The 14,955-nt window shown below is 40.0% G+C and overlaps 1 protein-coding gene across 2 annotated transcripts; it reads left to right on the top strand.

Moving 5' to 3' along the window:
• Positions 1-262: 262 nt before the first annotated feature.
• On the top strand, positions 263-14,269 carry Nup42 (nucleoporin 42). Of its 2 annotated transcripts, none has more exons than XM_069996099.1 (7): positions 263-486; positions 1,163-1,391; positions 2,492-2,586; positions 6,641-6,717; positions 7,689-7,775; positions 12,463-12,541; positions 13,344-14,269. In XM_069996099.1, the coding sequence occupies exons 1-7, from the start codon at positions 366-368 to the stop codon at positions 13,895-13,897; spliced, it is 1,242 nt and encodes a 413-aa protein (XP_069852200.1). In that variant the 5' UTR covers positions 263-365; the 3' UTR covers positions 13,898-14,269. The 2 variants fall into 2 exon arrangements, with proteins under 2 accessions (XP_069852200.1, XP_069852202.1); XM_069996101.1 differs by lacking the exon at positions 263-486 and adding an exon at positions 535-776.
• Positions 14,270-14,955: the final 686 nt, after the last annotated feature.

The raw sequence follows: 14,955 nt of genomic DNA, 5'->3' as shown, positions 1-14,955 counted from the left end.
ACCCCGTTTTTACTTTTTCGGCAGTTACAAATGAAAAGAACCACTCGATCTCTGAAATCCATTCCAACCCTCTCCTCAGAACCTTTGCTTAAATTTGCTAATTTCCATCCCGCACGCGGGCCAACCGTTTATCTTTTCTGGAGGCAGCGCCCAACGCACCAGCACAGTCCCGCCCTTCTCGAATTTTTATTGGCTAAAATTCACGCTTCTCATTGCATTGTGGGCGGGACAAAAGGGGAACAGCCTTTCCCGGCGCATGGCGATGACGCCACAGTGGCGCGACCAAGTCTTCCGTTGCTTAGTCTTGTGGTCTCACCGGCTGCTGCCAACTAACTGATGACTGCTCCGCCGGCGACGCCGTCGTAATGACCATTTGTCAATTCTTCCTTCAGGGCAGGTGTCGCTTTGGAGACCGGTGCTGGAATGAACACCCCGGAGCCCGGAGTGCGGGCGGGGCGCGGCAGCAACCGCAGCCACAGGCCTCAGGTGACGTTTCCCGTTATCCACGGCCACCGGCCCCAGCCGGGAACGGCCTTGCGTTGGGGTCCTGCTGGTGGGGTCCGGACACCCCCTGTCTGCCCCCCAGGAGCCCCAGATTGGCGTCGCGCCGCCCCGCTATGGTCAGTGACGCGGACGGCCCCGCGTCGCTGCCCTCTCCAGGCCCACCGGGCGCCGCTCTGCGTGGTGGTCGGATGCTCTCCTCCCGGAGTTGGGCAAGTCGGGTTTTGCCGAGTACCTGTGGGCCGGGGTTTGGCCCCCGATGCTAGTGCCAAACAGTGAGTATCAAAATTAGAAGTATGAATCCAAGCCGCGGTGTGCGGGGGTCGTGGTAGTGGTCGGGAGAAGTCGCGTGTGGCGACCCCGGACTCCGCCTTGAGGACCCTAAAGAATACTTGATCTTCTCTCTAGACACCAAGAAGCTGATTTTTATTATATTCTTTTCTGGGGGGAGAAGCAAACGATGTAGGTCAGAATCTTCATTTGAGGGAAGTGGCAAATTCATTTGAAAATGAAAGGTAGTCACCTCTCAGAAAAATGCGCACATATGTTTAAAATTTTAGGATAACATTAGGAGGGTTAAACTAGACCTAATGAGAAAAATGTAATTTAAGATTTGAAAGAGAAGTCCCCAGTAAGTGTGTGATGTTATTGTTTGTTTTAGGTAATAACAGGCGTGGATGGAATGGCACCAGCCAGAGATACTCCAGTGTCATCCAGCCATCTAGTTTTTCCAAATCCACACCATGGGGAGGCAGCAGAGATCAAGAAAAACCATCGTTCAATTCTTTTGATTCTGGAACTTCAACTAGCAGGAACAGATGTTTTGGATTATCTCAGAACCCATTTGCTTCAACTGCCTCTGAGGAGCAGAAAGAAGAAAAGAAACTTCTGTAAGTGAAAGTTTTAATCACTACCAATTTGCCCATTTTCCATAAGCTCCTATAGTTTGTTTGTTTGTTGTTGTTGTTGATTTTTTTAAAAAAGTAATCTGGGGCTGGGAAGGTGGCTCAGTGGTAGAACGCTTGCCTTGCATGCATGAGGCCCTGGGTTCGATTCCTCAGCACCGCATAAGCAAAAAGAAGAAGAGCTGAAAGTGGCACTGTGGCTCAAGTGGTAGAGTGCTAGCCTTGAGCTGAAGAGCTGAGGGACAGCGCCCAAGCCCAGAGTTCAGGCCCCACGACCGGACCAAAAAAAAAAAAAAAAAAAAAAAAGGTAATCTAAGATGGCCATCAGTGGCTCATGCCTGTAATTCTAGCTACTCAAGAGGCTGAGATCTGATCTTGATTCAGATCCAGCCAGGACAGACACAGAAGTCCATGAAAATCTTAACTCTGATTAACACCCTCCCCCGCCCCCGACCCCCCCAAAAAAAATACAACCTGGAAGTAGAGCTGTGGCTCAAGTGATAGAACACTAACCTTGAGCACAAAAACTCATGGACAACATCTATGCCTGTTCAAACCCCAGGAACAGCATACACAAAAAAGTAATCTATTATTTAGAAACAGATAAGAAAAGAAAATTACCCATGATCTTATCACAGATCTAATTACTGTTTTGCTATGTATCCTCTGGATTTTATTTCACTTAAAAGTACATATTTTTCCATATTAGTAGAATGTTTTTGTAGGCTTGATTATGCATTTTCCATTTTCTAATGATAACATTATACTATTAATATCTTCTCTAAGGCTAGTTCTGCTAAAGATGATTAGAAATTGTGAACTTCTTTACAAAGTATCAGGTAGTCTAGAATATAATGTAATCTTCATGACCAATATCATCAATCTTTCTAAAAATTATACTTTAGTTACCTTACTGTACTGATTTTGTTTTCCTTCATTATTGTTTGGATGATTTATGGTATTCCTAAAGAACATTAGTGGTAAAATTCATGACCAGTGCCAAAATAGTCTCACTAATAATTTCATAAATAATAAATCTTAATGAGCAAGTAAATAACCACTCTTCATTCCCCCTGCTTTTTCAGGGAAGGAATTGTAAAAGATATGGAAGTTTGGGAATCATCAGGGCAGTGGATGTTTTCTGCCTATTCACCGATGAAAAAGAAACCTAATATTTCAGGTAACTAAATTCTAAGTTCAAATTAATGTGTTTTGGGTTGTTTGTTTGGTGGTCTGGGAATCAAACCTGGGGTCTCACTAACACCAAGATCATAATTACACAGACATTAACTTTAAATACAAACTTAGCTTCAATTAGGACACTTAAGACCTTGTTTATAGTATTCAAAAAATAATTCAGATTGAGGTTGGAGAATGTTGTTCTTTTTCTTTTTCTTTTTTCTTTTTTGTCAGTTGAGGAGGCTAAACTCTGGGCCTGGGCCCTGTCTTTCAGCTCTTCAGCTCAAGGCTAGTGCCCTACCACTTGAGCCACAGCGCCACTTCAAGCTTTTTTTGCCTACATGGTGCTGAGGAATCAAGCCCAGGGCCTCATGCATGCTAGGCAAGCACTCTACCACTGAGCTAACTTCAAGCCCCAGAATAGTAGTTCTTTTAAGATATATAGTTCTTATGGAAAAGAAATAGTAAAAAGAAGACCCACCACAGTTCTAATTCCATATACCTAAAAAGTTCTGCTTTCTTAGTTCCTAGTATGTAAAACTTTCCTAATCTCCTGGCTGCCTGCAATGAAGACAAAGAGTTACAGATCCTGCCTGCCATTAAAGCATTAACTTCCTGGTTCTAGTCATTCTTTCTTGTGTTTTCTTCTAAGAATAGTTACTTTTTTTTTTTTTTGCTGGTCATGGAGCTTGAACTCTGGGCCTGGGCACTGTTCTGAGCTCTTCAGCTCAAGGCTAGCACTTTACCACTTGAGCCATAGCACCCACTTCCAGCTTTTTCTGTGTATGTGGTACTGAGGAATCGAACCCAGGGCCTCATGCATGCAAGGCAAGCACTCTACCACTGAGCCACCTTCCCAGCCCCAGAATAGTTACTTTTCATAAACATGTTGAGTCCTGTCATGGAAATAATGTTTGAAGATGACCTACAGAGATGCTATTTCTGTAAAACACTTTGATTTTCATTTTCTTTTGACCCTAGTCCCTTTCTGGGCTGAAACCTAAACTAACAGGCTTTTCCAAGCCTACTTTGAGCAGCCCTGAGCCTTTGTCCTATTGTATAAATAGCTAGCAGATGGTAGATATCTATGAACCAGAATTCTAGGATCACCACTCTTTCTCAGCTCTATCTCCTCTTTCCTCTTTCTCTGTGATTATAGCATGCTTTAATCATTCTTTTATTCACTTAACAAATATTTAGTGAATTTATATTGTGCCATGTTCTATGTTCCAAGTGCTAGTGACATAGTAGTAATCTAGGTAAACAAAATTTCACCCTTATGATGCTTAGGTCTTGGAGAAGGGAAACAAGAAACAATGTAAATAGGTAATTTTAAATAGTGATGTTTTAGACAGGAAATAAAATAGTAATGAGCCTTTAATAAGTTCAAATATTAGTACTTCAAGTATTAAGTCTTAATCAGTTCAAAAGTAAAGCTGATGCCTAAGGCCTTAAACAGTGATTCTCAGAATGTAAAATGTAGATACTGAATATGGTTCCAATTAAAATGTTAGATACACAGTTAACATTTCAGACAAACCAGTAGTGTGTGTGTGTGTGTGTTCGCGCTGTGCCTTAGCTCTTTTACTGAAGGCTGGTATTCTATCACCTGAGCTATAGCTCCATTTCAGGTTTTTTTTCTGGTTAATTAGAGATACTAGTCTCACAGACTTTTTTTTGCCTAGGCTGGCTTCAAACTTCATTCCTCATATTGCAGCCTCCTGAGTAGCTAGGATTACAGGCATGAGTCACCAGCACCCAGCCCAAAAATAATATTTTAATATATGTGTAATATGTAATATTTGAAACATACTCATGTTTTATAATGTATTATGTTTGAAATTACCTGGACATCCTGTATTTTTATTTGCTAAATCTGACACCCATTCCCTGAGATTTCTTTACGAATTATATAAGTAAAAATCTTTTTAAAGTAATAAGATATCAATTGCTTTTTTTCACTGTGTTGACATTTGTATTTTGGTATAAAAGCATTGATAAGTAAAACTATTACACTTGTATCTTAGTGTGAATTAAATCACAGATAACAAATTACTAGCTGACTATAGTAGTTGCAGTAAAGAAAAATTTTACATGTCATTTGAAGGTAATGAAGGAATAAAAATAACTAATTTTGTTAAGTCTTGTCACTTGAGTATATGTGTTAAGTACTATATGACAAGATGGTAAATCCAATGAAGACCTTCTGCCCATTCTCACGTGTGATATGTGTCTTAAGGGAAAAATGCCTATGTGTAGCCATCCTCTTTTTTCCAGACCTTTCTTTATTGGAAAAGACAACTGTGATTATTAGACTTAGGTATTTGGCAGACATATTCTTAAAAAAATGAGTAAATAAATGGAATGAGCCTGTCACTTCAAAGAAAAAAAAGACAGCATTTATTGCCAATGGTAAAATTCAAGCTTTCATGCAACACTTAGAATTGTGGTAAACTTTTTTCTCACTATGAGCATAATAGCTTCTTAATAATCCAGATCTCTTGTAATGACATTGAAGTCAACACTAACAAATGTGAGGGAGGGCAGTTTGTTGTTATTCTGTTTTGCCATTCTTTTTCATTACCATATATTAGTTGTACAAGGGAGGATTTTGTATAATATTTCCATACATGTTTATAATGTATTACAGTCTCATCCCCTCTATCACATTCTCTTTACTCGCTTCCCCAAAACAATTTCATTTCTACTTTTTTTTTTTTTTTTTTGGTTATAGGGCTTGAACTCTGGGCCTGGGCACTGTCTCTGAGCTTGAGGTCCTGAAGACATCTATTATAAGTCATAAATTAACCTTTCTCATGCAGCTAGAATAATGCTCCTTTGTTCCACCATTGTAAAAAAAAAAATTTGGGGGGGGGGTCCGGTCGTGGGGCCTGAACTCTGGAACTGGGCGCTGTCCTTCAGCTCTTCAGCTCAAGGCTAGCACCCTACCCCTCGAGCCACAGCGCCACTTTCGGCTCTTTTTCTTTTTGCTTATGTGGTGCTGAGGAATCAAACCCAGGGATGCAAGGCAAGTGTTTTACCACTGAGCCACCTTCCCAGCCCTACCATTGTAAAAATTAAGAAAGTAGTTACTCAAATCATTTCCTGTGTTCTGTAGTTCAGATAAGAAACTTGGTTGATCACCAGGTTTAAGTTAGATTCCTAGGAGGAATAGGCAATAACTATGAGGACAGTGTTCATGACTAAGGTAATGAATACATTTCCTATCAAACATTGTTACCTCTTTCTTTGTTTTTCCCCTACAATCCCTTCCCACCCCACTTCTCCCACTTCCTCCCTTCCCCCCAAGTTGTAAAGTTTATTTTCAACATAGTGTCTTGTACATCTCATTAACTTTAACATTTTTATATTGTTAGGTAAAAATAATTAAAATAATACTATATAAATACCTATATACCACAGAATCTTACAAAATAGCAAAAACTCCGCAATACAGAATTAAAATTTTTTTTAAACCCATGATACAGTGAAGCTGCAGTAAGTGAACCGTTAGGTAAGTGTTCTACCACATGAGCCACACCCACAGCCCTTTTGTGGGGGAGGAGGCTTTTAACTGTTTTTCAGGTAGGATCTTGTATTTTTGCCTAGGAATAGCCTTAGATCTTTCAAGCATCTGGGACCACACATCTGACTTACTTTTTGAGATTGGGTCTTGCTAACTTTTCTGCCCACACTGGCCTCAAAACTGTCTTCTCAGTCTTTACTCGCATTTGCAGATATGAACCACCATGCCTGGCATCATTTACCTTTTAGTTTTGTTTATTGTAGACTGTGACAGAAATGTTTTAGACTGAAGTTTGAATGTATTGTTGATAAATCTCTTATTATTGTTTCTGCTCCACTTAGCTTTAGAAAATTCTTGCCTATTCCAAGTAACTATTCTAATTTTTTATACTTTACTAAACATCAGAATGAAAACTTTGAATTTTTTCCTTATGATTATGAAAATCTTAATGATAATCAACGTTAGCATATTTTCTTGTTTAGCACTTCAAGCATTACTGTCACAATTATTGGTCTGATTCCTCACTCAGGTTTTACAGACATTTCGCCAGAGGAATTGAGATTTGAGTACCTTAACTTCTTAACCAGCAATAACTTACAGAGTTATGTAAGTTTGTTTACTGTTCATCTACTTCAGTAGTAAATTGGCTATCATTTACTATGTTCTGTGTTTGTAGTGGCTTGCTTGTATTTCAGCAATGCAGTCTGCTGATTTTTTTCAGGTCAATACTTTTAGAAGTTGTCTTCTAGATTATTTTCTTTGAAATTGGCTAGCTACTTAAATTGATAATATATTTTGTAAGTGGTAATCAGGAATATTGTTTTTAATAACAAATTACCCACCCTCCAGACTCAGAAATCAAATACTTTTTTATTGTTTGATAAACACTTACTGAACATTTGTTAGGTATGGATGCCATTATGAATTCTAGGGAAAGGTGAAATGAAGCTGGGCACCAGTGGCTCATGCCTGTAATCATAGCTACTCAAGAGGCTGAGATCTGAGGATTGTGGATCAAAGCCAACCTAGGCAGCAAAGCTCATCAGACTCTAGTACGCTACCAAAAAGCTAGACATAAACTATGGGTAAATGGTAGAGCCCTAGCCTTGAGCAAAAAAAGCTCAGGGATAGTGCCCAGTCATGAGTTTAAGGCCCAGTACTGGCGTGACCATACACACACACCAAAAACAAAATCCCCAAACAGATGAAGCTGGAACAGTGGCTCATACCTATGGTTCATGTCTGTGGTGCTAGCCCCTCAGTCGGCTGAGATTTGAAGCTCATGGTTTAAGCCAGCCTAAGCAGGAAAATCCATGATTTCTTATCTGGAAAAAAAAAAAAAAAGCAAAAACCTGGACGTGAAGGTATGGCCCAAGTGGTAGAATGCCAGCCTTGAGTGAAAAAACTGAGGGACAATGATTAAGCACTGCGTTCAAGCCTTCATTCTGGCCTTCTCTCCCTTCCCCCTCTCCCCCAAAAAAAGCCTGTTACATGAACTTTTTGTGATTTTTGGCAAATGATGTGAAGAAATTAACCACTCAATATTGAGTTAGAATCTTTTTGTTTTTTCTCTTCAGCTCACCTCTGTCCAACAGTTAATAAATCAGTGGAGGAATAGGATAAATGAATTGAAGAGTCTAAATACTTTGACTAAAGTAGCTCTGGTGAGTACCTGAATGTTGTTCAGGGAAGTAGTTTATTGGTGGTTCTTTTGCAGGATATTTCACTTTGAGTTTGGAGTGTAAAGTACAAAAAACATAAATATTCATGGACATCAACATAAGTATATACCTGTGTACATAATTTTATATGTGGATAAACAGCACATGAATCTAAGGGACTATTTAGGAGGAGAAGGAGAAGTAAAGGAGGAAAAAGAAAGATGGAGGGTGAGTAGTTTTGTAATATAATGCAAGTTTAAATGAAAACATCATAAAGAACCTTAATGAGATCTATTGATCAATAAAGGGTTGGGGGTTGGACAAGAGAAACAGGTTCCATAAGAGGAGGTACTAGTTAGGAGGACTTAGATGACAGGAGGTTGAATACAATCGAGATAAGATTATGTCCATCTCTTAAAATAGAACGTGAAACTTGCTGAAATTGTTTTGGGAAAGAGGAAGAAAAAGTGATAAAGGAGTGAGATGGATTGTAATACATTGTAAATGTGAACATGCAAGTGAAATCCTCCTCTGTATAATAATCCTTTTCTGTATAACTAATTTTTAAAAACCTGTTAAAATTAGGATACATACATTTTCACAGTATCATTTAGAGTGGAGATCCTAGAATTGTTTTCTCTCTTGTTCCTTAGTCAATAGAGATAGCTGTGTGTGGTGACCTGTGACCTATAATAGAACTTTAGAAACAGGCCGAGCTGAACACCAGTGGCTTATGCCTATAATCCTAGCTAATACTCAGGAGTTTGAGATCTGAGGATCATGGTTTGAAGCCTGCAAAGTCTGTGACACTCTTATCTCCAGTTAGCCACCAAAAAGCTAGAGATGGAGGAGTTGCTCAAGTGATGAGAGCCTTGAGAAAAACAAAAATAGTTAAGAGATAGCACCCAGGCCCTGAGTTCAAGGTCCAGCACTGACACTAAAGAAAAAGGAAAGAAGAAAACTGTAGGTAGAAGATCATCAGTCAGAAGCCAGGGTGGAATACATAATGAATCTATCTCAACTCCCCAAAGTAGAAGAGGAGGAGGAAAGAAAATAGGTACAATTTTGCTTTTTTAAAAGTTTTTTTTAGGCTGAGCACCAGTGGCTCACTCCTATAATTGTAGCTACTCAGAAGGCTGAGATCTGAAGAGCACAATTTAGAGCCAGCCTGGGCAGAAAAGTACCTGTGAGACTCTTTAACTGAAGTGGCACTGTGGCTCAACTGGTAGAGCACTAGCCTTGAGCACAAAGAGGCTCAGGGACAGAACTGAAGCCCCACATTGACAGGAAAAAAAAAAAGTTTTTAGGATAAAGCTTTTAACTTTGATAGTACTAGTTTTGAAAATTGGGAAATACCATATAAATTCAAGTATTTAGAGTTATCTGTATTTAAAAAGGAATTACTTGGCCAGGTACCAGTAGCACATGCTTGTAATCCTAGCTACTCAGGAAGCTGAGATCTGAGAATCACAATTCAAAACCAGCCCAACAGGAAGGTCTGTGAGACTCATCTCCAGTTAACCACCAAAAAGCTAGAAATAGAGCTGTGGCTCAAGTGGTAGAACATTAGCTAACACTAACAAAAGCTCAGGGAACAGTAACCCAATCCCTGAGTTTAAGCCCTAGAACCAACACACACACACACACACACACACACAAACAAAAGCTCAGGGAACAGTAACCCAATCCCTGAGTTTAAGCCCTAGAACACACACACACACACACACACACACACACACAATCCCTGAGTTTAAGCCCTAGAACACACACACACACACACACACAATCCCTGAGTTTAAGCCCTAGAACACACACACACAAAATCCCTGAGTTTAAGCCCTAGAACACACACACACACACACACACAATCCCTGAATTTAAGCCCTAGAACACACACACACACACAAAATCCCTGAGTTTAAGCCCTAGAACACACACACACACACACACACACACACACAATCCCTGAATTTAAGCCCTAGAACACACACACACACACACACACACGCGCGCGCGCGCGCGCGCACACATGGAAAGGTGTGGGTAAAGGTGAGAAAGGTGAGGGTGGGAGACAGGGAAATTTTTTGAAAATACTCTGAATATACATTGGGACTTAGGTGACTTAGGTGTACTATTTTGACCCAAGGACACTAACCATAGGTTAGGGGTCCCCTTTGTTTCCCAGGATACATAGTCCTGACTAGACTCCTGGTGAAAGCTTTCAGTTATACCATTTGGCAATACTGGGGTTTGAACTCAGGCACTCTGACTTGAGCCATGTCTCCAGCCCCAAGTTGTAATGTCAGCTGAATTTAGTAGGACTTTTGGAAATATTATATCCCTAGGTAAGAAATGAACAATTTAAGGTTGACTGGGCCCCTCAACATTAATTAGAGTTGATGAGATAGGGCTGAGTCTAAGGAACTGCAGAACCTCCCTCAGGACTGGAAGTTCTTTGTTCTTTGCTTCTCTCCTCCGGCCCTTCCATCCTCAGCTGGCTAAGCATGTGTCAGTAATTTGTTCCTTTTCCTGAAGAGCATTGCATTGTATGCATATGTTATGATTTGTTTATCTGTTTACCTATTAGTGTTAGCTGTGGAACAGTCGCCTGGGACAGAAAGTAAGAAAAGACTAGGAAGACACAAAGAGAAATTTTTAACAATAATGTTCTGATCTTGATTATGGTGAGGACTATAAGTGTGTTCAAATTTGTGTGTGCGTGTGTATGTGTGTATGTGTGTATATTGGAGTTTCCAAATGAGAATTCCACCTGCTTAATTAGGAGAATCTTGGAGGGAGTCAGCAAAAAGTTCCTTGAAAAGGGCATTAAAATTTTGCTTAGTGGAGGTGAAAAAGCCTAAGAATATTTTTAAGGAATAAAAGATGCTTAATGAATTTTAGTGGTGAACTTTTAATACTGTAATCCACTTTTTCAAACAGGAAAGTAGTCTAAATATTATCTAAAATACTATCTAGCTTTCTTGATAAATGTAGCTATAACCTTAATACACACTGAGAAGTTATTTGTCGCTGGGGTTTTTTGTTTGCTTGTTTTTGTTTTTGGTGGTACTGAGGTTTGAACTCAGAGTTCATGCCTGTTGAAGGCAGGTGTTCTGTCACTAAGCTATACCTCCAGCTCCTTTTGCACTATTTGATGTTAGAGTATTAGTTTGAATCTAGACCAGCCTGAACCATGATCCTCCTACTTATGCTACCTACTGTAGCTAAAATGGCAGATATGTGCCACTATGTACAGCCTTCCTATAGAGCTGGAGGTCTTGTGGACTCTGCCCAGATTAGCCTGGCCCAGTCTTTTTTTTTTTATTTCAGTCTCCCATATATATTGGTGGGATGGCAGGTATATACTACTTTGCCAAGCTATTAGTTGAGATGGGATCTCAACAAATGTTTTCCTGTGCTAGCCTTGACTTAAACAATTCTCCTGATCTTTACCTCCCAAGTAGCTAGGATTGCAAGTATAAGCTACGAGCTCTCAAGTGAAGTTTTTGTTTTGGTTTGGTTTGTTTTTTCCTTATATCAATACAAGGGGGAGTCTTATTGTTACATTTCCACACAGGTTTACAATGTTTTCCAATTGTTCTCACCCATTCTTTCACTCTTGAGAAGTTTTGAGGTTTTTTTGTTTTGTTTTGTTTTGATGCCTGTCCTGGGGCTTAAACTCAGAGCTTAGGTACTGTCCCTGAGCCTTTTTTGCTCAAGGCTAGTACTCTAGCAGTTGCCCATATATACATACATATGTTTTCACCCCATGGGCTAGAGGTATGTCAAGGCCCTGAACTCAAATCTCAGTTACACACAGAAGAAAATTATTATTATACTATTTTGAACTCTTTGTAGAAATTTAGAGAGTATAAAATTAAAAGCATCCATAATTACTCAGACAGAGATAGTCTCCCTCATTTTTTTGTTTGGTTTTTTGTGTGTGAGTACTGAGGCTTGAACTTGGGGGTCTTAGATTCTTGGTTAGCTCTCCCCACCTCCACCCCGGTCAGGGGGTCTTAGATTCTTGGTTAGCTCTCCCCACCTCCACCCCGGTCAGTCGTGGGGCTTGAACTCTGGGCTTGGGCATTGTCCCTGCCCTCTTCAGCTCAAGGTGAGCACTCTAACACTTGAGCCAAAGCACCACTTCTGGTTTTTACTACTGGTTTATTGGAGATAAGAGTCTCATGGACTTTCCTGCCTGGGCTGGCTTTGAACCTCGATCCTCAGATCTCAGCCTCCTGAGTAGCTATTATTACAGGTGTGAGCCATCGGAGCCCAGCTTTGCTTAGCTCTTTTGCTCAAGTTGACATTCCCCCAACTTGAACCACACCCTCATTTGCTGCTTTTTACTGGTTACTTGGAGATAAGAGTCTCATGCTTCTTTGCCTGGGCTGTCTTCAAACCTCAGATCTTAGCCTCCTAAGTTGCTAAAATTATAGGTGTGAACCACTACTGCCCAGCACTATTTATTTCTTGATGTATATTTTTATGTATATTCATATTTTGATTGGTATTATATTTTATATTCTGTTCAACCTACTATGGGCATATTTCCATGTTAAACATTGAACACCACATTTAATGTTAAAATGTATGTTTTAAAATTTGAGTTTGGCTGTAAAGTATGTACAAAGCTGCTTAAGAATTCTTCATAAAGCACTTAATTATTTGCATATTCTTTTTAAAGCTCTCTGATACAAAGGATGGAGCAAATCCAGTGAGCCCACCCTTTGGAAGTGGGCAAGTAGGAACATTTGGGGCATCAGGTAAGTATAAAGCAATGCAAGACTTCACTGATTCAGAGAAGTAAAATTTCATAACTTTTGGGTTATAAAATCTGAATCACCATTTCAAATCACTCTTGCAATTAATGCCAACTTCCATTAGGGAGCCTCAGAAACATTTGTAGAAAGCAGGCCAGGATGGACATGTGTTTTAAAAGGCACTCAGCTCAGGTTGTAAAAGTACACTCTTAAGAGCCAGGCACCAGTGCCTCACACATGTAATCCTAGCTCCTCAGGAGGCTGAGATCTGAGGACAGGTCAAAGCCAACCTGGGTGGGAATGTCCATGAGACTCTTATCTCCATTTAACCACTAGAAAACTGGAATTGGAACTATGGCTCAAAGTGGTAGAGCACTAGCCTTAAGCAAAAGAGCTCAGGAATAGTGCCCAGGCCTGGGTTCAAGCCTCATGACCCACCAAAATAAAAAAAAGTACACTTTAAGAATTTTTCTCAGGAGTTTCATAGGAATACGCAGCTGTGTTAGCAATACCTTTGAGAATTTTGTCGCTGTAAAGCTGTCAGATGACAACTCTGGTGAGAGAGATTGGCAAAACAAAGGGGAAATCACTGTTGTCCTTGAGATTTCTTGTGGGTGCAAGTAATGCACAGTAGCAGAAACAACAGGGAATTGGAGTGTAGTGGTTCATTCTGACCTCTCATTTTCATTCTTCCAGTGAGCCGCTTTCTCAGTCTCCAGACATGGCAGACGTACGAGAAAAGGGTCCTGTGGCTACATTTTTTTTACTCTTCCAAATTGTTGTTTCCATTTTCTGTCTTTTGTAGGTTTTCCCATGAATAGCAGCAGCAGTGGCAGTGCTCAGAACTTTAGTTTTAAAACAAGCCCTGGATTTGGCGCCAACCCTGGAAGCCCATCTGTGTTTGGTAGTCCTCCAGCATTTGGAGCTGTCCCCTCTGGCAGTTCTGCCGTCTCAGCTTCTACTCCAGCTTTTGGATTCAGGAAACCTGATGTCACATCTGCAGCTGCATTTTCATTTAAGAGCCCTGCGGCTTCTGGTTTTGAGTCACCTGGATTTTCAGGAATTCCAGCAGGCCCCATAGGGGCTCCAGCCTTTGGAAGCAGCAGTGCCGTGGCTGGCTTTGGTAGTCCTAGTTCTCAGTCTCACACTGTGTTTTCTAAGCAACCTAATGACATCTTCGGAGGCAGCAGTGTTTCCACCTCTCTCCCAGTCTCAAATGTCATCATCACTACACAGAATGAATTATTCACACCCAGGGATCAACTGACAGTGGAAGAACTGGAGCAATATCAATCCAAGAAATTTACGCTGGGAAGAATTCCTTTAAAACCTCCACCTATGGAACTCCTAAGTATCTAAAGGGTAATTTTAAATACAGACTAGAATAGCTTTTCTATTTTTTTAGTTTTTTTTGTGGTTTAGGGGATCAAACTTGAGCTTTATGTGTGCTGGGTAAGCACTTTTACCTCCGAGCTATACCCTCAACCCTAAGAATAGATTTTGAAGTTATTCTGTGTGATTTATATGAAAGAGCAAAAGTACACACATACACACACATTGTGCGTGAGGAATATAACTAAAGTTTTTTTTCTTAAGACTAACTAAACAAAACATACCTCCCAGGTTTAAAAAAACAACAAAACAAAAACATCATGCAAGGGGTGATTTTTTTTTTTTTGGTACTGTAATCATGAGCAGAACTGAAAAACATTAAATAATTTTCTCATTGTGTACTGTCTCTTTAAAGCTTATGTGTAAGCCCTATGATCAAACTTAGGGCTAAGCAAGTACTCTGAGGTACATCACCAGCCCCTGATTTTTTTTAATGTAAATAGCATTACCTAAGAAAAGGTATGTAAGCCAGATCATATCTGGAAAGGAGTCAGTCCACAAAGGATTCAACTGGTGATATAGTCTATGAAGAACTTATCTCCACCTAACAGTAGTAAAATCCTAGAATTTTCCTCTCCCTATACTACCTATAGATTGATGTCTTTGTCTTTTCCTGCTGCTATAAGAAAACATCTGGGCCTGTGTAATTTATAAAGAACAGGAATTTATTCTTCATAGTTGTCAAAGGTGGAAGTTTCAAGGTGTGGGTTTGCTTTAGTTCTGTTGAGTGCCTGAACTCCTTCCAGCCTTCCAAGATGGTACCTTGTTGCTGCATGCTCACATGGCAGAGAAAAATGACAATAGCAACAACAACAAAAACCATGAATGCTGTGTCCTCATAGGATCAGTGGAAAGGAACAAGCCTGTTTTCTGAAGCCTAATATAAGTCCTAATCCCACCCATAGAGATTGAATCCCTTTTAAAAGCCCTACTTTTAGTAGTAGAACATTGTTGATTCAGTGAAGAAATATAGAGAAGCATATAGGCAAATCCTGGTCCTAGCAATTGATTACAGGCATCCTCAG

Source organism: Dipodomys merriami, unplaced genomic scaffold (genome assembly GCF_024711535.1).
Source record: "Dipodomys merriami isolate MVZ:Mamm:240054 unplaced genomic scaffold, mDipMer1.0.p SCAF_5, whole genome shotgun sequence".
Lineage (NCBI taxonomy): Eukaryota > Metazoa > Chordata > Mammalia > Rodentia > Heteromyidae > Dipodomys > Dipodomys merriami.
The sequence above is the reverse complement of the archived record's forward strand: the minus strand, read 5'-3'. Positions and strand labels throughout refer to the sequence as shown.